General features: G+C 33.8%; 1 protein-coding gene across 1 annotated transcript; it reads left to right on the forward strand.

Moving 5' to 3' along the window:
* Positions 1–90: 90 nt before the first annotated feature.
* On the forward strand, positions 91–21,885 carry LOC132545027 (poly(A)-specific ribonuclease PNLDC1-like). The gene is made up of 22 exons (XM_060208692.1): positions 91–207; positions 1,768–1,819; positions 3,746–3,819; positions 5,063–5,096; positions 5,693–5,768; positions 6,053–6,100; positions 6,704–6,798; positions 7,136–7,254; positions 7,647–7,738; positions 8,599–8,669; positions 9,146–9,203; positions 9,531–9,600; positions 10,460–10,545; positions 12,306–12,370; positions 15,053–15,114; positions 15,751–15,804; positions 16,164–16,206; positions 16,498–16,597; positions 18,157–18,246; positions 19,050–19,138; positions 20,278–20,376; positions 20,649–21,885. Exons 1-22 carry the CDS (start codon positions 129–131, stop codon positions 20,713–20,715), a joined length of 1,623 nt encoding a protein of 540 aa, XP_060064675.1. The 5' UTR covers positions 91–128; the 3' UTR covers positions 20,716–21,885.
* The last annotated feature ends 395 nt before the right edge of the window (positions 21,886–22,280 follow it).

Consider the following 22,280-nt stretch of genomic DNA (forward strand, 5'->3'; position numbering starts at 1 on the left):
GTAAGGAAACCTATCCGTCAAGGGGCAGTAACTCTAATTGTATACACATGTGCTGAACAGAGAAGGGTCAAAATGACTAGTTAGATTGAAACTACACATTGTGTTTGTATAAAAAAAAACAAGCAACAATGGTTGAAGTACTCAAGTCAACATTCGAAGAACATCTTCCACTTATCGAAAGCAGTATAAAAAGTGCCGACTTCATAGGTGAGTAATGTTGAGTTTATTTAGATGTGATGCAATGCATTGGTTTGATTATATATAAATGGTGTGTACCTAATTGTGTCCTGAGTGGGATGAGTGCCCTGTGACATATTTGGTGACCAGCAGTTCATAAATCAAGATATTTAGATAATTCTTGATATATTATATACTTTATATCATTGTCTACCAATATGCAAAAAATCAGTTTAAATGACGAGTAGCGTGCACAACTAACAATATACTGAGCTACCTCGCAGGAGTGAGTGTCCAGCGAAGTTTTCGCACGCACGGCATTTCATCAATTGTGATTTTTTCATAATTCTTTTTGTGTTATACACTTGATACCTATGTTAACAACATGCAAAAAAAAAATAATTCTGGTTTACAGACTGAAAAGTATTCAAATGCACCGTTGAAGTTAACATGTACACATGACAATGCAGTACACAAAACAGCCATGGAGTAAACTATAATGAGACCTCTATTGATTCCCAATGTTTATATAATCCCTTTGATCTGGAAAAAGTGGGAGAAAGGAGAACACACTGAGTAGGTTAATTTACAAACACAGGGGATAATTACAGATTAAATATGTAAAATTGTAGAACTCTTAGCAAATCTTAAATTCTGAGAATGAGAATGTATCCAGACTCTGCAACAAGGACATGGTTCTACATAAGAGCCCATATTTTTTTAAGATATGTTGGTGATAAAAAAATTTAAAAAATAAATATATGTATCTAAATAATATAAATCACCTCCAATTATAATATTTCTATCTACTCCAAACTTCTTAGGAATTATTTATATTTGATGTAAAGTATATTATACAAAAGATTCCTCCAAGGACACTTATTAGGTACACCGATTTACATGTGCCTGCCGCGGTCGATGAGACTATGAATTTCAATTGGTCCCGCATAATTGTGTTGCACAATGCACTTCAGTCTTGCTAAATCTATTTATTCCTGGCGTATGAGATGAACTTTTTTGCTTAATGTAATGGCTTCCCCAAATGATATTGCACAAAATGTTACCAGTATTGTAAAAGTATGCAAGAAAGTATTTTCCTAATGTAAATTCAATCACTCGCCAGGAATGTGTTTTTCACTTTTCTTTCACGGACACTAACAAAAGTCTAACTTTAATATCATATTATGATTTCTTCAGATGTTCCGTAAAATTCTTTGTTTAGAAATATCTTGCACCCTACTTTTAGTGGAAGATTATACCTATACATGTGGTACTTTGTCTCTGCACCTGTCTGTGCATATGTCTTGGTACCTTAAAGTTTTGTCAACTTTAAAGGGTCAAAGGTAAAAGGCCACTCTTGACAACTTTTGAAACAAAGAGATATCAGATTGTCTGTTGTTAAACTTGTAAATGAACATTTATATTTCATCCTTTTCAGATCTGGAATTTATGGTAACTGTCTTGAATTTTTTTAATTTATAATCGAACCATGATCAATCTATGAAAGTAACAGTATTGTTTTATAACATTATTGAATCAAAGCACTATAATTACATTACCAAGTAGATAAATTCTTGCTTTACATTACAGCAGTCGACACAGAGTTTACAGGGCTGGAGAAAAGTGCCAAGGAAAGAACAAAGTAAGTCCTGTATAAAGAAATCTTTTATTGCGCTTTTTTGAGATGTACTAGATGAATCTTTTCCAAATTTTATATGTAGGTTCCCCTTGGTCATCATTTGTGCCAATTTGATTTTGGATTGGTCAGAAAAGCTAAATTGTTGACAGGCAGCTATGTTGAATTTTGACAATGAAATCCTGTTATTGCTATTTCTTGAGAAGGATTGGATGGATATTTTTCAGCTTTATGTTGTTTTCCCTTGGTGCCTAGTTTTACCCTTTTGATTTTGGGACTGATGAGAAAAACAAAATGGCTGGTAGGTGCTCATTTTTATTTTGACTTTGAAAATTTGTTATTGGTAGAGGTTTGGGATAGTTCAGGAGCTGAAATGAATATTCAAACATTTGAATATGAATAATCATTTTCCAACATTCGAATAGGGAAATGGTATTTGAACATTTTGTACAATTTATCTCCCCTTATCACAAATGTGGACAAACACTAAAGTTAGGTTTAGGAACATTTCCTATTGAATTCAGAAAGATCTGTTGGTAAAGTTGAGCTACATTTGGTCGTTTTATCATAAAGACAAAATCTTTGGATCAAACATCCTGTTACTTCGAGGTAATTAAGATTCAAATGACAGATGCTTAAGTGCAGTTAAGTAAAAGCACCCAAATGACTTGTGAAATTCACCATGTGAGCTTTTTGTATTGTCATTTTATTTCAGCATATCGGCGCATGTTGTAGATTCAATATGTAAATGTGTGGAGCAGATTTACTTAACCAATGTATTGACTGCATCAAATCTAGATCATTTCCAGGATTTACCAACAAATTGTTCTGTCTTCACTCTTTGGATGACAAAGTAATGGCAAGCAAGCAGGTCACCAGATAGATTTTCACTGTGCAATCCACCTTGAGTTTTATTTTACATCTTGCTCTTCAGATGTTTTTTTATGTGTTTCCCAATTCTAATTGAAGATATTTCGGCATGTTTTCTCCCATTCATATGTTAAATAAAGCAATATTAATTACTGAGATAACTGGTATTAAGTTAAGCATATGTACATGTACATATACCATTGACGACACTACCATCCAAATATTTGAATCTCATTCAGATACATTGAACTAATATTCAAATATAAAAATCTGCAATTCATTTCAGCTCTAGATAGATCTGTCACAAACTAAATATATATAGGTTTCCCTTGGTCCATAGTTGCGCCATTCTGATCAAGGGACTGATCAGAAAAATAAAATAGGTGACAGATGGCCATCATGGATTTGACTTTTAAAGGTTATTATAGTATTTCTTAAAAGAAATTTTCAAATTTCATTTGATTAAGAAAAGGACTTGACTTTAAATAAAGATCAAATGTTAATGGATACCAAGATCCTTCTGGGATTTAAGGTTTTTCTTTCTTGGATGTAACATAAGTTTTCTGGGGTTTATTCATCTTTGATCTGTCAATACCAAACTTAATCCTCTTTACATTTTTTTCTGGTACTAAAATTGTTTATGGCTAAAGTTTTTCTCAGGGATTTATTTGATAACCTTTGATCCTAATTTGTCCCCCACCAGGAACAGAGTATTGCTTCACCTTCATGAGATGTTGTGTCATATATCAAAAGTAGATCACTCTGACCTATATTTTTATATTTGACCTATATCAGATAAAAAGTTTGTTTGTGCTTGATCTCCAACACTGCAAGTCACTGGCACTTCATACTTAGAGCATGGGTTCAGCTTGGTAAGGCAGTGTATCTTGTATCAAAAGCAGGTCACTCTGAAATACATTTTGACCTTTAACCTATACAGAGGAAGTATTTTGTCTGGGTGCTATCTCCTACTCTACATATTTGGGGTATGGTTTCACTTTGGTTTGGAAGTGTATCTATAAGGGAATGAACTTTGCAGAATTGTCTTGTTTTTCCTTACAGTTTGTTTGATACCACTGAGGAGAGATACCAGAAAATGAAATGTTCCATGTCAGAGTTCACAATACTACAGATAGGTAATTATGTGTATCTTTGTGTCCACAATAACACAAATAGGTAATTATGTGTATCTTTGTGTCCACAATAACAAAAATAGGTAATTATGTATATCTTTGTGTCCACAATAACACAGATAGGTAATTATGTATATCTTTGTGTCCACAATAACACAGATAGGTAACTATGTATATCTTTGTGTCCACAATAACACAGATAGGTAACTATGTATATCTTTGTGTTATTTGACAATTATTATCACCTTGCTCAGCAAAGTTGGTAATTTTTTTATCAGAGTTTTAAGGTCAAGGTAACATTGTCTTCATCAATGAAAATTTAGCACTACAAGGTTTATACTTGCATCAGTGATCTAACTAGAATTTCTGGGAGCTAGAGAATGTTGTAGATGCTAAATCAGACCTGATGTTCATCCTTTACTAGCTTACTTTGTGTTGTCCTAGTGCTGTACTAGATCTGGAGTTTCTCCTCGGAGTTACCTATGCTAAATCAGACCCAATTTTCATCCTTAATTGATTTAATGTGTAATGTCCTGGTGCTATAGAGAGTACAGACTATTTTGCATCAGTAATGTGACTAGAGTTGCTTCACCAGTGAAGTTATAGGTACTGACCGATATTGTTTGCTTCAGTGGACTATTTTGATATCAGGGTATACATAACATTTGTGTTACCCAAGTAATACCAACAGGTACATATAGATTCTTATATGTGCGATTGGATTCTTATATGAATAGTTAAGAAATGCACATGGTATTTAGATGTAGAAGAAATTTCAATAACATTTGGTTGAAAGCACATGAATATAATTAGCTGTAGAACTTTTAACAAATTTTACAATTTTATAGATGATATTTGTTTGGGTAACAAATTGTTGTAACCTTGTAATAAAAGTTGTGAAAATGAAAGAAACTATGATGTTATATCCTTCTTAAAGTTCACATGCATTTTTGAGCATAACATTGTTAATTTCCAACTGGAAATAATTTTGTAAGAATTATTAGTATAGGATGACAGTTTTGATGGTATGCAGGTATTGACACTGGTTGATTATATTCACTGGCTTACTATCATTAATGTCACAATTCCTTTTTCAGGACACTTGAAAGCTACTTACCCTTTAACCTTTATATTCAATATTGCTTATCTCAGGTTACCATCACGGTGGCTAGGCCTCTTGTTATTTCATGTGTTGTAATCTAATCCACAGCTCGTTTGTATTTGTCGTTATTTTCATTGATTTCAGGATTGTCAGCATTCAGGAGGCAATCCAGCAACAGGTAACTATATAAGCATTTTACTGCAGATTTTATATTTTTTTCCAGCACTAAGGAGACATGGAGATATTTATAAATCTGTATATGGTACTAAAATGTTAAAGGTGAAAAAATCACTTTATACAGACAAATTTTATCAGTTTAAAGTTTGATAAAGTGATTGTTTTTCATTATACAATGCATACACCATGTCTTTTGTTCAGTAACATTCTTACATATACCATGTCTTTTGTTCAGTAACATTCTTACATACACCATGTCTTTTGTTAAGTAACATTCTTACATAAACCATTTCTTTTGTTAAGTAACAGTCTTTGTATCTGTGTTTTACTTTCAATCAATGTCTTGTCTTAATGAGTGTGTATTGTATGTTGTGTTGTATTAATTGCTTATTTTGCTGATATTGTGTTTTATCCAGTCTGTGTTGTGTACATGTCATGTTTTGTTCAGTGTGTGTTTGTTTGTGTTGTGTTTTATCCAGTGTGTGCTGTGTTTGTGTTGTGTTTTGTTCAGTGTATATTGTGCCTCTAATTGTGTTGCTCCAAGTGCTACATGTTTTGTCCTCTGGAACTGTAACATATGTTGTGTTTTACTTGCAGTTACCTAGCCACAACTTTTAACTTTTACCTCTACCCACCTTCCTTTGGGCCTGTTGATGTCCGCTTCCTTGTTCAGGTAAGATTTACTCTGGTGATTTTTGTAGCTTATCCTTATACTCTTGGAAAGTAAAGGATACATCATTGAACTAATCTGTCAGTAGGTGTGTGTGTCTCTCAGTCACTCAATATTGTTTGTATTGAAGTCCAGGAGTGTGGACACATTATACATAACAGTGTTTAAGTTAAAAACTTTGCTAGTTCTGAATAATCTTTCCTGATTGTGTCGAATTTCAATATTTATTTTTGTTTCAGTGGTTTTTGCAACAAATATTTACATTATCACAATCATTTTTTCTTCAGGCATCCAGTTTCCAATTCTTATGCAAGTATGATTTTGACTTCAATAAGGTAAGTGTAATTGTATGAAGGTTTTTTCCAGTATCTAAATTTCCCTATTTTTGTTTTTGTTTTGTATAACAATTTTTTTTTCGCTTAGGTCTAAATTCCCTTTTTTTGTTATTTTTACAGTGCAACAGTGGCATTGTGTATCATGAGTTGTGCATCATGCATCATAAACTCTTATTATTTTCGACATCTTCTGGGACACTCCCAAACCAATTTCAAAGAAATTTTACAAAAACTTTCCATTTCTAAAGGTGTACCAAAATTGTAAATACTGATCATTATTTATTCTGCGGAAATGAGCAGTTAATCTTGGATACAAACAAGCAAGCTAGTGACAATACTAACATGACAACAGTTTTTACTTGCAGTTTATATTGTACATAATATTAGATTTACTGATGTTCTACTCTTGAATCAAATTTCAGGGATAATATTAATACACCAGGAAATAGCAAAAATATCATCCCCCTCAAAAAATACCTAAATATACAGTATTGTTCATCATAAAACTCATGTGTTTGGAGATATGTGGAGAATATAGTGAATAGGGAAACACAGGATTCATAAAAGTTGGTACTTGGAGAATTCTTGTTTTATAATTTACAGTATGTTTATGATGGGATACCATACCTGAATAAACCTCAGATATTTGCAGTAAAAAAATATCTCCATGCCAGGGCCATGAATAATGGGAGACAGAGGTAGGTAACTAGTAAGAACTAGTGATTATAAACATCTGCTATCCGAATCGGTCCACTGATCAGAAGCACATGTTTAAACTAGCAGTATGAATAAGGAAAGGTGTTTTGCTAAGGACTAGAGCTAAATGTCAACTGTACTTCACACTCGACAGAAAATAAAGTGATGTGGAAAAAGAAATAGAAATAAACTCACACAGCACTCTTACTCCTGATTTGTTTCTCAGTCATTTGTGATATATAATTTATATATATATGGACTGGATTATCACTCTGTAAAGATATCACATATGCAGTTTGTATTAAAATCAGTTACATTACCTGTGTTGTCCTATTTTAGGGTCAATGAGGTTGACGAAGATGTGCTCCAAGCATTTTGTTCACGTGTGGCTGAGTGGCTGGTCCAAACAGAGAATGATCAAAGTGCAGTACTGGAAGTAGCTGATGAGGAAATTCCAGGTAATAAATATTGTAGATCAGTACATATCTTTATCAGTTGCTTCTTTACGAGAGTAATACATTTCTTGACTTAGATTTACAAGGCATTTGTCATTACAGTTTGTGAAGTAATGTTCCCAAAGGCTTGTTTCAAATGTCTTTTTCATTATTAGCTCACCAGGCCCAAAGGTCACAGAAAGCTGGGTAGAAATTGTAGAGATTTTTCTGTCTCATATACAGGAAAATTAATGGTAATCTCCAGACAGTATTTTGTAGCATTAGAACTTTTGTACAAAGAAGGGTCACAGATGATTCATTCTGAGGATAAACTTTGAAGTCACTATTTCTGTCAGTGAAACATGTTCTGTGTCATAGTATCCTAGTAATGATATGTTTTCTTTCTATGTCTACAGAACTTGAATATGTAAAATCCTTCATACTGCGGGCAGAGCTCAGAGAAAGATTTAAAAACATTTGGATTTCTGTATTAGAAGGTCAGCAGAGGGTGAGTAATGGTTTGTATTGTTGATAAAAATTCTAGTATTTCATTGTTATACCACTCATTAAACATTGAAGAAAGCATACAAGCCCAACTCTCTAGAGATGACTGAAGTCTGATTTACTTTGTATGATAGACCAATGTTTAACCACTTTGTATGATAGACCAATGTTTAACCACTGTAGATGGTTTAAAATTACATCTGTCATCAGTCTCTCCTTAGAAAAACATTTCATCTCTCTGTCATCAGTCCCTCCTTATAAATTGTTTCATTTATTTTGTCATCAGTCTCCTTAAAATCATTTCATTTGTTTATCATCAGTCTCTCCTTAAAAAATGTTTTATCTCTTCATTATCACTCTCCTTAAAACAAATGAAATCCATCCATCATCAGTCTATCATTAAAAAACATCACAACCATCTGTCATTTTTTCTGTCCTTAAAAACATTACATCTCTCTGTCATCAGTCTATCATTAAAAAACATCACAACCATCTGTCATTTTTTCTGTCCTTAAAAACATTACATCTCTCTGTCATCAGTCTATCATTAAAAAACATCACAACCATCTGTCATTATTGTCCTTACAAAATTATTTAAGGTAAATGTTTCTCTAGCTCCGAAAAGTTCATAGATTGACTTGGGAGCGATCAGAAAAACAACATGGCTGACAGGTGTCCATTTTGAATGTTGACAGTCTTATTTCGTTATTTTATTTCTGGAGAAGTGCTGGATAGATCATTTTCCATATACTGGTTGAAATGGATGAAAATTAAAACATGGACTTGGTGACTTAGGTTATGATATGTTTTATATTCTTGCTGGCCTGTAAGACAACTCCTGAATTAACTTTCATTATTTTGTAGATTGTACGGATATCAAAATTGAGCAAGATGCAGATGAAGAATGCTATGGAGAATGAACAAGATAAGGAAAAGTAAATAGAGTGACACTTAAGGTTTGGTATTGGTGATAAGGAGGACTGTGATAACTCAGTAAAAGAGCATTCAACATTTCAGCCTCAGGTTTAAATGCAGGAAAAATGAAATCATGTATCTTTTTTGTGCCTTGTGGTTATGTCCTTGGACAAGACACTTTGCCCCTTATTGCTTCGAGTGGCATGTGATCGGCCTCCTACATGTTGTCCTGTAAGGTAGTCACTAGCTATTACTAGGAGATCATGCCTCAAAATAACCCTGGCTGTTGATGGAATAGTAAAGCAAGCAAAAAAGTAATCTGTAATAATATTTGTTTATTGTTGTAAACATTACAGACATTCTGGTGATTGTAATAATAAAAAGAAAATTTCATGAATTTCATGAGGTGTTGCCGCTATCAAAGTGCTTGAGAAAATTACTCAATGGGCCATTGTTAAAATCATCTTCTACAAAGTGGTTATGTTTTCTGTTTTAGATTACTTGATAATTTGAAAGGATTTACCAGAGTTTTTAAGATGTTGAAAGGAGGTGTTGTAAGTATACACAATACAAAATCTATTCCTTTGTTATCGGTAAATATATCATAGCCGCTTTCTGTCTTACTATCATTATTCATTTAATTATTTTCAACTTTTTGGAAATTTTAGATCTTTTGTTTAGGGATTGCCTCAAGATATGTTAACTTCAAACTTAAAGGGAAAAAAAGTAACTATCTAGTTCATCTATGTTATCTACCATTGTAACAGAAAACACACACGAATTTCTAGAAGAAATACAGTATATAAATACATTTGAATGGTCTCAGTCCTCGAAGTTTCATGGATGTTTTAATACCATAGTGTTTTCTGTTATGTTTGCAGCCAATCATTGGACACAACATGTTCCTGGATCTGTTGCTGATGTATGACAAGTTTCATGAACCTTTACCAGGTCAGTATAATCAGGGGGTTCTTGTTTTCTGACAAACTGGGTGTCTTTCTGAAGGTTCGTTTTATCTTTAAGATATAGAGTCTACTAAATGTTCACTTTGTTTAAAAGATATAGTGACTTACCTGAGATTCATTTTATCTCTAAAATGTGGTGTCAAGCGAAATGTTCATTTTGACTATAAGATAAAGTGTCTTATTAAATGTTAATTTTGTCTATAAGATATAGTGTCTTACTAAATATTCATTTTGACTATAAGATATAGTGTCTTAATAAATGTTAATTTTATCTTTTAGATATGGTGTCTTACTAAATGTTAATTTTGTCTATAAGATACAGTGTCTTACTAAATGTTCATTTTGTCTAAGATATAGTGTCTAACTAAATGTTCATTTTGTCTATAAGATATAGTGTCTTACTAAATGTTCATTTTGTCTATAAGATATAGTGTCTTACTAAATGTTCATTTTGTCTATAAGATATAGTGTCTTACTAAATCTTAATTTTGTCTATAAAATATAGTGTCTTACTAAAGGTTCACTTTGTCTATAAGATAAAGTGTCTTACTAAAGGTTCACTTTGTCTATAAGATAGTGTCTTATTAAATGATAATTTTGTCTATAAGATAAAGTGTCTTACTAAAGGTTCACTTTGTCTATAAGATAGTGTCTTATTAAATGATAATTTTGTCTATAAGATAAAGTGTCTTACTAAAGGTTCACTTTGTCTGTTAGATATATTGTCTTATGGAAGGTTTATTTTTTCTTTAAGACAGCAGTTTGTTGAAGGTTCATCTTGCTATAAGTTATAATATCTCTCCATAAGTACCCTTTTTTCATTACAACTATTTCCTTTTTTTAAGATACTTTTGAAGAGTTCAAGAAAGAAATGCAGAATGTTTTCCCATATGTTTATGATACAAAACACATTTGCAACAACACAAGGAAGGTAAGTCAGTGTTAAACAATGAGTTAACTTGTGCTCTGATCACCTGCTCCAAAAAAACATAGAAGTTTTTTAGTGCACTTTTTTGAGATGTATCATTCCCAAGTTGTGCATGGTCAATTTTGGGACTGATGCAGAAAATAAAATGGCCATCAGACAGCCTTCTAGGATTTTGACAGTTGAAGCTTGTTATAACTTTTTTGGTCACCTGAAATGTTGTCACAGGGTAACCTATTTTGATCCCTTCTTGTCTGGCATCGTGCGTTATGCGTCATGTGTTGTAAACTTTAAACATTTTCTTCTTGTAAATTGTAACCCCAAGGGGCCTTAGGGGCAGCACTAAAGATGATTGAAACTTCAAAAAATTTTCTTCTCAAAACCCAGTTATGGTAGAATTAAGTACTCTTCATGGATAGAAAGGCCTTCAGATGTTTTGCCAGAATAATAAATTTCATGACGCCAGGGTTTCACATTTCCCTTAGGGGAAGGGGTAAAGTTAATTGTAGGCTATATTGGTAAATGTCATTTTTTTAACATGATTTGTTTCTTTTCTATTGGAAATAGTTCAAACCGGGGTAGATTGGAAATAGTTCAAACCGGGGTAGAATGGAAATAGTTGAAACCGGGGTAGATTGGAAATAGTTCAAACCGGGGTAGATTGGAAATAGTTCAAACCGTGGTAGATTGGAAATAGTTCAAACCGGGGTAGATTGGAAATAGTTCAAACCGGGGTAGAATGATTAGTTTAAGATGAGTTTTATCAGAGGCACATATTGACCTTGACTGACCCCCAGTGGCTGTTGGGCAGGGCCAAAAATGGGTAAAATTTACTGAAATTTCAAATATCTTCTCAAATCCTAGGTATGGTAGAACCAAGTGCTCTTTATAGATGGAAATGCCTTCAGATGCTTTAGCAAAAACATAAATTTCATGACCTCAGGGTGTCACATTTCCCCTTAAGGAGGGAATAAAATTTATCGTATTTGATATAGAAAAATTACATTTTTGAGAATTTCTTTTATTCGTATAATCTGACAGTTTGATGAGATGCACATATTGACCATGATTGACCCCCAGGGGCTGATGGGCAGGGTCAAAAATGGGTCAAGTTGACTGGAATTTTAAAGATGTTCCTGTTCCTGGATGGAAGATTTTTTATAGGAAAATTCAACTCTTGAGTGTAATTTCATTAAACTTGGTTAGAAGCCTTAGCATGGAACAGCAGTTAATGCTATGCATAATTTACATTTGCATTTTGTGTACAATATAGTTAGCATTATATTACTTTTTTAAGGAAGTCATTTCTATGACATGTTACAAGAACCATTGTGACTCAGGTAACTGTTAAGACCCTTGGGCCTCTTGTTCTTAATAACTGTAGAATTGATCACTGTCAAATGTCATACTTTTGTTTTGTCTTGGTCCCTAACTTTACATTTTCTATATGGGGACTGATTAGAAAAGTCAACTGGCGGACAGATGACCATCTTGTATTTTGACAGTTCAGTAATTGCTTGGGTTGTTCTGGATGAAGTATCCTTTAATATTATATGTAGGTTTCCTTTGATCCCTGGGTGTGCTTGTGATATTTGGATCAATAAGGGAAAAGATCCAACTGATGTAGAACTAATAAAGTACATCGATATGTACCAAGCTCCCTCCTTGATCTCTTGTATCAAGCTATTGATGATTGATATACATACAAGTATCAAGTATGATAATGATGCTCGCATTTTCAGACTAATTTTCTGATATTTTATTAGCTTTACAGGGATTCCTCACTGATAAATAACTCCTCACTGGGGATGCTGTACCAGAGTCTCTCCAGGTAATGTATAGTTATCCCAACACTGACTGTAACCGGAACGATAACACTATATAGCACTAAACAACACTGTTACTAGAAAGATAACACTATATAGCACTAAACAACACTGTTACTAGAAAGATAACACTATATAACACTAAACAACACTGACTGTTACTAGAAAGATAACACTATATAGCACTAAACAACACTGACTGTTACTAGAAAGATAACACTATATAGCACTAAACAACACTGACTGTTACTAGAAAGATAACACTATATAGCACTAAACAACACTGACTGTTACTAGAAAGAAACACTATATACACTATATAGCACTATATAGCACTAAACAACTGACTGTTACTAGAAAGATAACACTATATAGCACTAAACAACACTGACTGTAACTAGAAAGATAACACTATATAGCACTAAACAACACTGTTACTAGAAAGATAACACTATATAGCACTAAACAACACTGTTACTAGAAAGATAACACTATATAGCACTAAACAACACTGACTGTTACTAGAAAGATAACACTATATAGAAAGATAACACTATATAGCACTAAACAACACTGACTGTTACTAGAAAGATAACACTATATAGCACTAAACAACACTGACTGTTACTAGAAAGATAACACTATATAACACTAAACAACACTGACTGTTACTAGAAAGATAACACTATATAGCACTAAACAACACTGACTGTTACTAGAAAGATAACACTATATAGCACTAAACAACACTGTTACTAGAAAGATAACACTATATAGCACTAAACAACACTGTTACTAGAAAGATAACACTATATAGCACTAAACAACACTGTTACTAGAAAGATAACACTATATAGCACTATATACTAGAAAGATAACACTATATAGCACTAAACAACACTGACTGTTACTAGAAAGATAACACTATATAACACTAAACAACAATGACTGTTACTAGAAAGATAACACTATATAGCACTAAACAACACTGTTACTAGAAAGATAACACTATATAGCACTAAACAACACTGACTGTTACTAGAAAGATAACACTATATAGCACTAAACAACACTGACTGTTACTAGAAAGATAACACTATATAGCACTAAACAACACTGTTACTAGAAAGATAACACTATATAGCACTAAACAACACTGTTACTAGAAAGATAACACTATATATAGCACTAAACAACACTGATAACACTATATAGCACTACTAGAAAGATAACACTATATAGCACTAAACAACACTGTTACTAGAAAGATAACACTATATAGCACTAAACAACACTGTTACTAGAAAGATAACACTATATAGCACTAAACAACACTGACTGATAACACTATATACTGTTACTAGAAAGATAACACTATATAGCACTAAACAACACTGTTACTAGAAAGATAACACTATATAGCACTAAACAACACTGTGACTAGAAAGATAACACTATATAGCACTAAACAACACTGATAACACTATATAGCACTAAACAACACTGTTACTAGAAAGATAACACTATATAGCACTAAACAACACTGACTGTTACTAGAAAGATAACACTATATAGCACTAAACAACACTGACTGTTACTAGAAAGATAACACTATATAGCACTAAACAACACTATATAGCACTAAACAACACTGTTACTAGAAAGATAACACTATATAGCACTAAACAACACTGTTACTAGAAAGATAACACTATATAGCACTAAACAACACTGACTGTTACTAGAAAGATAACACTATATAGCACTAAACAACACTGTTACTAGAAAGATAACACTATATAGCACTAAACAACACTGTTACTAGAAAGATAACACTATATAGCACTAAACAACACTGACTGTTACTAGAAAGATAACACTATATAGCACTAAACAACACTGACTGTTACTAGAAAGATAACACTATATAGCACTAAACAACACTGTTACTAGAAAGATAACACTATATAGCACTAAACTATATAGCACTAAACAACACTGTTACTAGAAAGATAACACTATATAGCACTAAACAACACTGACTGTTACTAGAAAGATAACACTATATAGCACTAAACAACACTGACTGTTACTAGAAAGATAACACTATATAGCACTAAACAACACTGTTACTAGAAAGATAACACTATATAGCACTAAACAACACTGACTGTTACTAGAAAGATAACACTATATAGCACTAAACAACACTGTTACTAGAAAGATAACACTATATAGCACTAAACAACACTGACTGTTACTAGAAAGATAACACTATATAGCACTAAACAACACTGACTGTTACTAGAAAGATAACACTATATAACACTAGAAAGATAACACTATATAGCACTTAAACAACTGTTACTAGAAAGATAACACTATGACTGTTACTAGAAAGATAACACTATATAGCACTAAACAACACTGACTGTTACTAGAAAGATAACACTATATAGCACTAAACAACACTGACTGTTACTAGAAAGATAACACTATATAGCACTAAACAACACTGACTGTAACTAGAAAGATAACACTATATAGCACTAAACAACACTGGCTGTTACTAGAAAGATAACACTATATTTCAGTACCCTTAACCACTCAGTTACAGGTAGGAATCTTCAATACATGACTGACATCTGTGATTGGTGTATGATATACTGTAATTGTTGTTTGTACAGCCCTGAAGGTCAGCAGTTTGTGATCGATACGCCATCTGTAGTCCATGCCACTGATAATTACAGTAAGTAAAATTTCATTCTGCTAAATTTTTTCCACTGTACATTTTTTCCATACAGTCACTTCGCGGTGTGATCAATCATCCATACAGTCCGTCTTATCAATCCAGTGAAATCAATCATCCATGCAGTTGGTCTTATCAATCCAGTGAAATCAATCATCCATACAGTCCGTCTTATCAATCCAGTGAAATCAATCAAGTTAATTTGAGTAGTGAACCAATCCCTTTAGTTTCAGTGTAATCAATCATGTGATGAACCATCCCTTCCAGTTCCTTACAGAATTTGTGGGAAGTTTTCCCTTCATGTCCATTATAATCAGTCTGTATGGTGAACCATCCCTTCAAATTCAGTGTAAACTTTGTGTAAAGAAGCATCCCTTCAGACTTAGTGTAATGTTGGTATAATGACCATCCCTTTAAATCCAGCGTAAAATTTGTATGATGAACCATTCCTTTAAATTCACTTAGGGCCGTTCACTTACCCTAGAGTGTAATGAATCCATGTGGTCAGCAAGAGGGATAAATCTAACAAATTATTGAAAGTTTTAAGTACTGTTGATATGGTTATAAAGTTATAATATTGTAGTTATAATACAACACAAAAAAAAATTGTAGTATTATTTTGTTTCTATGTTATAGAGGGGAAATCTCTGCCCCATGAAGCTGGATATGATGCCTATATGTGTGGCTTTGGTAAGTAATCATGAATAGGAACTACTTGGTAAATAAGTGTAGTGTGTCTTTTGTCACTCCAAACTCATAGGCAAGGTCATGTTAATATAGTTATTCGTTTTTAAAAATAAATTTAGGAGCTTTCATTGTAAGGTTGTCACAATAGCTGTTTCTAATGACCTCCCCATTCAGTAACATAACCAACATCATGGTCACATGCCACGTGCCTATATATAGATACCCAAGGTCATGGTCACATCAACAGATTTTCTGTTGCAAATTTTATATCCAAATACAAAAAAAAACAATGTATGTGTGTGTTTTTTGATACTACAGCCTACATTTGTTGTGAACTGACATCTATCTATCCTTTATTGTAGTGTTTTTGAGACTGTCCCACATACTGACGTTCCTAGATGTAAAGTAAGTTTGAAATCATTCAAACATCTGAAAATTTCCCAATGATAAATGTGATGGAGTTGATCATTGATTTTAATACCCAAGTTTGGAGTCAACCATAGGACCTCAGACTCACTATTCTTTCACTCATCAGACAGAGCTACAGAGAAATTCTCTTCTATCCCAAGCTTGCAAATAATATTTGTCATGCAATTATGTTGCAAAAACAAAAGTAGCAAAGATTTAACACTAGCCAAAAAGCCTGTTAAAATGTCATTTTAAAAACCCCTCATCTGCTGATTTTTTGTTGTTCAGATCTACAGAAGTGAGACCTTGTCGGTTCAGTCGCTACCTAACAGAGATGAAACCCTACAGAAACAAGATAAACATAATTAGAGGAAATGTACACTACGTGGTAAGTTGTGGTATACACAGGGAAACAAACTATGTGGTAAGTTGTGGTATACACAGGGAAACAAACTATGTGGTAAGTTGTGGTATACACAGGGAAACAAACTATGTGGTAAGTTGTGGTATACACAGGGAAACAAACTACGTGGTAAGTTGTGGTATACACAGAGAAACAAACTGTGTGGTAAGTTGTGGTATACACAGGGAAACAAACTATTTGGTAAGTTGTGGTATACACAGGGAAACAAACTATGTGGTAAGTTGTGGTATACACAGGGAAACAAACTATGTGGTAAGTTGTGGTATACACAGAGAAACAAACTGTGTGGTAAGTTGTGGTAGACACAGGGAAACAAACTATGTGGTAAGTTGTGGTATACACAGAGAAACAAACTATGTGGTAAGTTGTGGTATATGTGGTAAGTTGTGGTATACACAGGGAAACAAACTATGTGGTAAGTTGTGGTATACACAGGGAAACAAACTATGTGGTAAGTTGTGGTATACACAGAGAAACAAACTATGTGGTAAGTTGTGGTAGACAAAGGGAAACAAAGTATGTGGTAAGTTGTGGTATACACAGGGAAACAAACTATGTGGTAAGTTGTGGTATACACAGGGAAACAAACTATATGGTAAGTTGTGGTATACTCAGGGAAACAAACTATGTGGTAAGTTGTGGTATACACAGGGAAACGAACTATGTGGTAAGTTGTGGTATACTCAGGGAAACAAACTATGTGGTAAGTTGTGGTATACACAGAGAAACAAACTATGTGGTAGGTTGTATCTAACATGTAGTACCACATCACAAATATCAATGAGAAGTTAATCATGAAATAGGGGTCAAGGGTTCGAGTCCCTATATGGGTGCCAATGTAATGGAAGTAATTATTTGTTTCAATACCTCTGCTAGGATTTGAACTCTGGACTCTGGCTTACTAGTGTGACACTCAACCCATCAAGCTAGAAGAAGTTCTCACTAGCTAAGCAATATATTGCAGCTAGTTTGAACTCGAGTTACATACTCCTCCTACAGGAAAGAATTCATCCTCAAGTTTTTAGGGGTTACAGCAATGCTAGTGAAAGTAACACTGAATTCTATTACCGATTTCCTTCATGGGCACCATTGAAACAGAGGTCAAGTTCTAGGATTTGAAACAGAGACCTCTGGTTTACTAGCCTAATGCTCAACCGATTGAGGTGAAGGGAAGTTCTCCCTAAGCAATTGGTATATTGTGATAAGTATTTTGCCAGGATTACGTCAATAATCTTACCTTTCAACCCAACATTTCCAGTAAACATCACATTGATGATTTTATATCCAAGTATGATGTTCAAATTATTTCTCTTGACAACATTTTACACAAGCTAAATTTACTTGCTTTACTTACCCAACTTCTGTTGGTGTACAAATTCCACATGTTTTTATGGTAAGAGAATTCAAAGTAAAGAACTAAACATATTAATGTTACTTGGTCTTTTGACTACTGATTTACAATATTGTATTGTTAATCCTCGTTTGCCAGTGATCTGTATGATCATATGTGTTTTATATTGTAGCGTTTAGATGGTCCAGATCCACCATCCGATCGCACTGACTTGCTGTTTGTCCAATCAAAAGACCCATCATACGAGCTACATCCCTTACAGGTATGTATACAGGACCTAACCTGAATTGACCCACACATCCATAATATGAACAATCTTTGTGTTAAACAAAGCATAACCAAAATGACTTCAGTACATTGTTACCATCTGGTGTATGTTTTGGTCTATAATCTGTATACCATCTCGTCACAATATTTTCGACCTTAATGTCCATAGAATTATAGTGAAGCTGAAAAGTTGGTAAATTCCGTACCATCTTGCACACTATGTACGTTAATGCTAGTAGGCTCCACACTGGTCATTTGTCCAATGAAGGTGACCGTGTAGTCATTGAAACGTCACACTTTAATCTTCTACTGGTTGTGTTATAAGATGAAGGTGACCGTGTAGTCATCAAAACATCACGCTCAAATCTTCTACTGGTTGTGTTATGAGATGAAGGTGACCGTGTAGTCATCAAAACATCACACTCTAATCTTCTACTGGTTGTGTTATAAGATGTAGGTGACCATGTAGTCATCAGAATGTCACACTCCAATTATGTACTGGTTGTGTTATATGAGTGCCTATTCAATTGACATTACCAACCTGAAGAAAATTTTCCAAAACATGTTTTAGCCCCTCCTGACAAAACATAAACATACCAAAAGATCTTTCTCTTGGAGGGTTTGGGGGATGATATAGTTATCTCACATGGTCCATAATATCATGAATTGGTAAAAATAGATTTCAGACATAAAACAATGGCATGATTGGTTTTATTTTCAAAAAAATATGTCTGTTTCATGTCTGTTTCATGTCTGTAATACACGTGCTACATGTGTAAACATTGATTTTATTTACAGTTGATCAGATGGTTTTCTCGGTATGGCACAGTAGATGTTCAAGTTACCAACTCACAAAGAGCTTTAGTTGCTACAACGCATTATAAATGGTAAGTATCATCCCTGACTGTGACAAACTAACCCACTTAATACTATCAGAATAGTTTGGTGTCCCAGTATCTTAAATAGATAAATGTTGTGACCATTTTCATAATTTTAGTTTATCACGAACATACAATTGTTAGCCTACCATCATCAGGAGTGGGGCTCTTCATCAAATCACCCTTTGTATGCTGTCTGTTCATCTGTCCTGAAATAATTCTTTTTATTTCTTAAGAAGTACTTGATGGATCATTTCCAAATTTTATATATAGATCCCTAATCATGCATTGTTCCACTTTGGAATTGATCTGAAAAACAATGGCAGACAGGTGTCCATCTTGGATTTTGACAATGAAAATTTGATATTGCTATTTCTCAACAACGACAAAATGGATCAGTTTCAAATTTTGTGTTTAGATTCCCTTGGTCCCTAGTTGTGCCCCTTTGATTGTAGAACTGATGAGGAAAACAAAATGGTAAATAGGTGGCCATTTTGAATTGATATTTATGTAGGTTCCCTTTGGTTCCTAGCGATTTCCTTTTGATTTTTGAACTGTTTAGAAAAACAACATGATCAACAGGACGATGATGATCTTGGGTTTGACAGTTAAAGATTGAATTTCTCAATTTCATTTAAATTAAGAATAAAATCAAAGGAAAGAAGAGAAAAAAAGGGAAAAGGTCCAACTAACAAAGACCACATGAAGATGAAACAATGGTTTACACCAAGATCCCTCTGAGATCTCTTGTTGATGTATAACGATGTTGTGATCGTAGTGAAAGCCAACGTAAAAATTCATGATTCCATTTCACAACAATAAACAAGACAAACATTTCTGTAGTCAAATTTGGTCAGTATGGGCATATATAAATATTTTCTGGTTTTCACGGTACTTTTCACTGCCTGGAATATATGGCTTATTTTCCAGATTGGTTTACTTCAAATGTTATAATGTAGCTTAACTTCGATGCAATCTGTAATATGCCATGATGAGTTTTGTTTTTTTGTTCTCAATCTTGATGTCACCATCCAGAATAAATTTGGAAACCAATTTGTGTTGACTGCTAAAAATGTTGATATAGTTTCATTAGTGGATTCTAACATTTAAACATACACAGTATTGTTATACATGTGCTATTGTTTCAGTTCGAAGGATATTCTTAAAGCTTTCAGAAGTCACCAAAATATCTCAGTCACAAAGTACAACAAGTGGAAACATTCCCCAGTGATCAGAAAATGCATGTGGTGGGTATCTGGATTTAACTGAAAAAGTGGTACTCTGAAAAATAATTACACTGGAAATCAGATATTTTTTCCTAGATAAATTATTGAATTAATGTCTAAAGATGACATCAGTATGTAATTTTATGATTACAAATTTAAAACTGTTTAATGGTTTTATTTTTATTAAAAATTTGAATAAATGTATAACATTTAACACTGTAAATTGGGTTTTAATCAAAATCAGTGTTTTTATACATGTAAATTTTAACACTGTTTATACTTGCATAACACAGGGCTGGAGCCATTTTGTCTGGTGGAGCTTGTTTGCTGGCATTATTGTCAAGTCGCAAGAAGGATTGAGAAAAATCTTTTAAGTTTGGAAGTAACCTGTTTAAGATCAACTGATTCAACCATGTGAAAGTAACCTGTTCAAGATCAAATGATTCAACCCTATTAAATGGATGATGCCAGTCATCCATGTAGGAGTTACAAATAAAATCCTACATTATGGACAGTCCAAGTGTTGTGTGTAGGAGTTACCCTACATTATGGACAGTCCGTGTGATGTGTGTAGGAGTTACCCTACATTATGGACAGTCCACATGATGTGTGTAGGAGTTACCCTACATTATGGACAGTCCACATGTTGTGTGTAGGAGTTACCCTACATTATGGACAGTCCACATGTTGTGTGTAGGAGTTACCCTACATTATGGACAGTCCAGGTGATGTGTGTAGGAGTTACCCTACATTATGGACAGTCCGTGTGATGTGTGTAGGAGTTACCCTACATTATGGACAGTCCGTGTGATGTGTGTAGGAGTTACCCTACATTATGGACAGTCCACGTGATGTGTGTAGGAGTTACCCTACATTATGGACAGTCCATGTGATGTGTGTAGGATTTACCAATATAATTCTACATTATGGACAGTCCACATGATGTGTGTAGGAGTTACCCTACATTAGGGACAGTCCACATGATGTGTGTAATACTTACCCTACATTATGGACAGTCCACGTGATGTTTGTAGGAGTTACGAAACATGGTGTCTGCAGTAACGAATGTGGTCTTACTTTCTGGATGGTCAAGGTGATGTATCTAGGAATTCCGAATACAGTCCTACTTCATGGATAATCCATATGGTGTATACAGTAGAAACAGAACTCTGCAGACAAAACAAGCATAACTGTCTGTAAGGACAAGTACAGTTGTCCCCTAGAGATCCTTCCCAAATCAATGGACGGTGTCTATCATCTTTGAAGGAATAACACCTGCCATCTTTGTAGAAATATAATCTTAATAATTCACAGAACTGGAGAGAGAATTGGCATAGACTGTGATCTGTGTTTCATTATACTGTGATAATTGACATTGTTATTGAGACCTGCAGTATGGTTTTTGAATTTTTGGGTGTCAGAAATATTAATTAAAATGGAATATGACAGATATTCCCAAGCAAAAAATTAGAATCAAAATAGGAAACTTGCTTTGGAAGGCAGCATGCTGTTGAATACCGTTTTAACAGAGTTGTTGGTTATGATTGTAACATTTGAAAATTGTACAAGAAAAATAATAAAAATGTTAAAAAAGTGTATTTTGTTGTAGTACAGAACATCAGTGTCCATATCTCTGTGTGTTGTTGTACAGAACATCAGTATCCAGATCTCTGTGTGTTGTTGTATAGAACATCAGTGTCCATATCTCTGTGTGTTGTTGTATAGAACATCAGTGTCCATATCTCTGCATGTTGTTGTATAGAACATCAGTGTACATATCTCTGTGTGCTGTTGTATAGAGTTAGGGATGCAGGAATGTTGCTATCCAGAAATGGAAAATTCAAAATAGGGAAATTGAGATCATCACACTCATCATACTACTTGATGGAAACTGTTGTCCATGTTGGTTTTGTTGTCGGAAAAGA

Source organism: Ylistrum balloti, unplaced genomic scaffold, assembly GCF_031769215.1.
Source record: "Ylistrum balloti isolate Yb309-2 unplaced genomic scaffold, AGI_CSIRO_Ybal_v1 Utg369820, whole genome shotgun sequence".
NCBI lineage: Eukaryota > Metazoa > Mollusca > Bivalvia > Pectinida > Pectinidae > Ylistrum > Ylistrum balloti.

Excerpts from the sequence above, each read along its gene's own strand:
- LOC132545027 (XM_060208692.1), top strand. The coding sequence starts at position 129 with ATGGTTGAAGTACTCAAGTCAACATTCGAAGAACATCTTCCACTTATC. Across the intron at positions 208-1,767 it reads AAAAAGTGCCGACTTCATAG|CAGTCGACACAGAGTTTACA; the intron begins GTGAGTAATGTT and ends TTTACATTACAG. Across the intron at positions 6,101-6,703 it reads ATGATTTTGACTTCAATAAG|TATGTTTATGATGGGATACC; the intron begins GTAAGTGTAATT and ends TATAATTTACAG.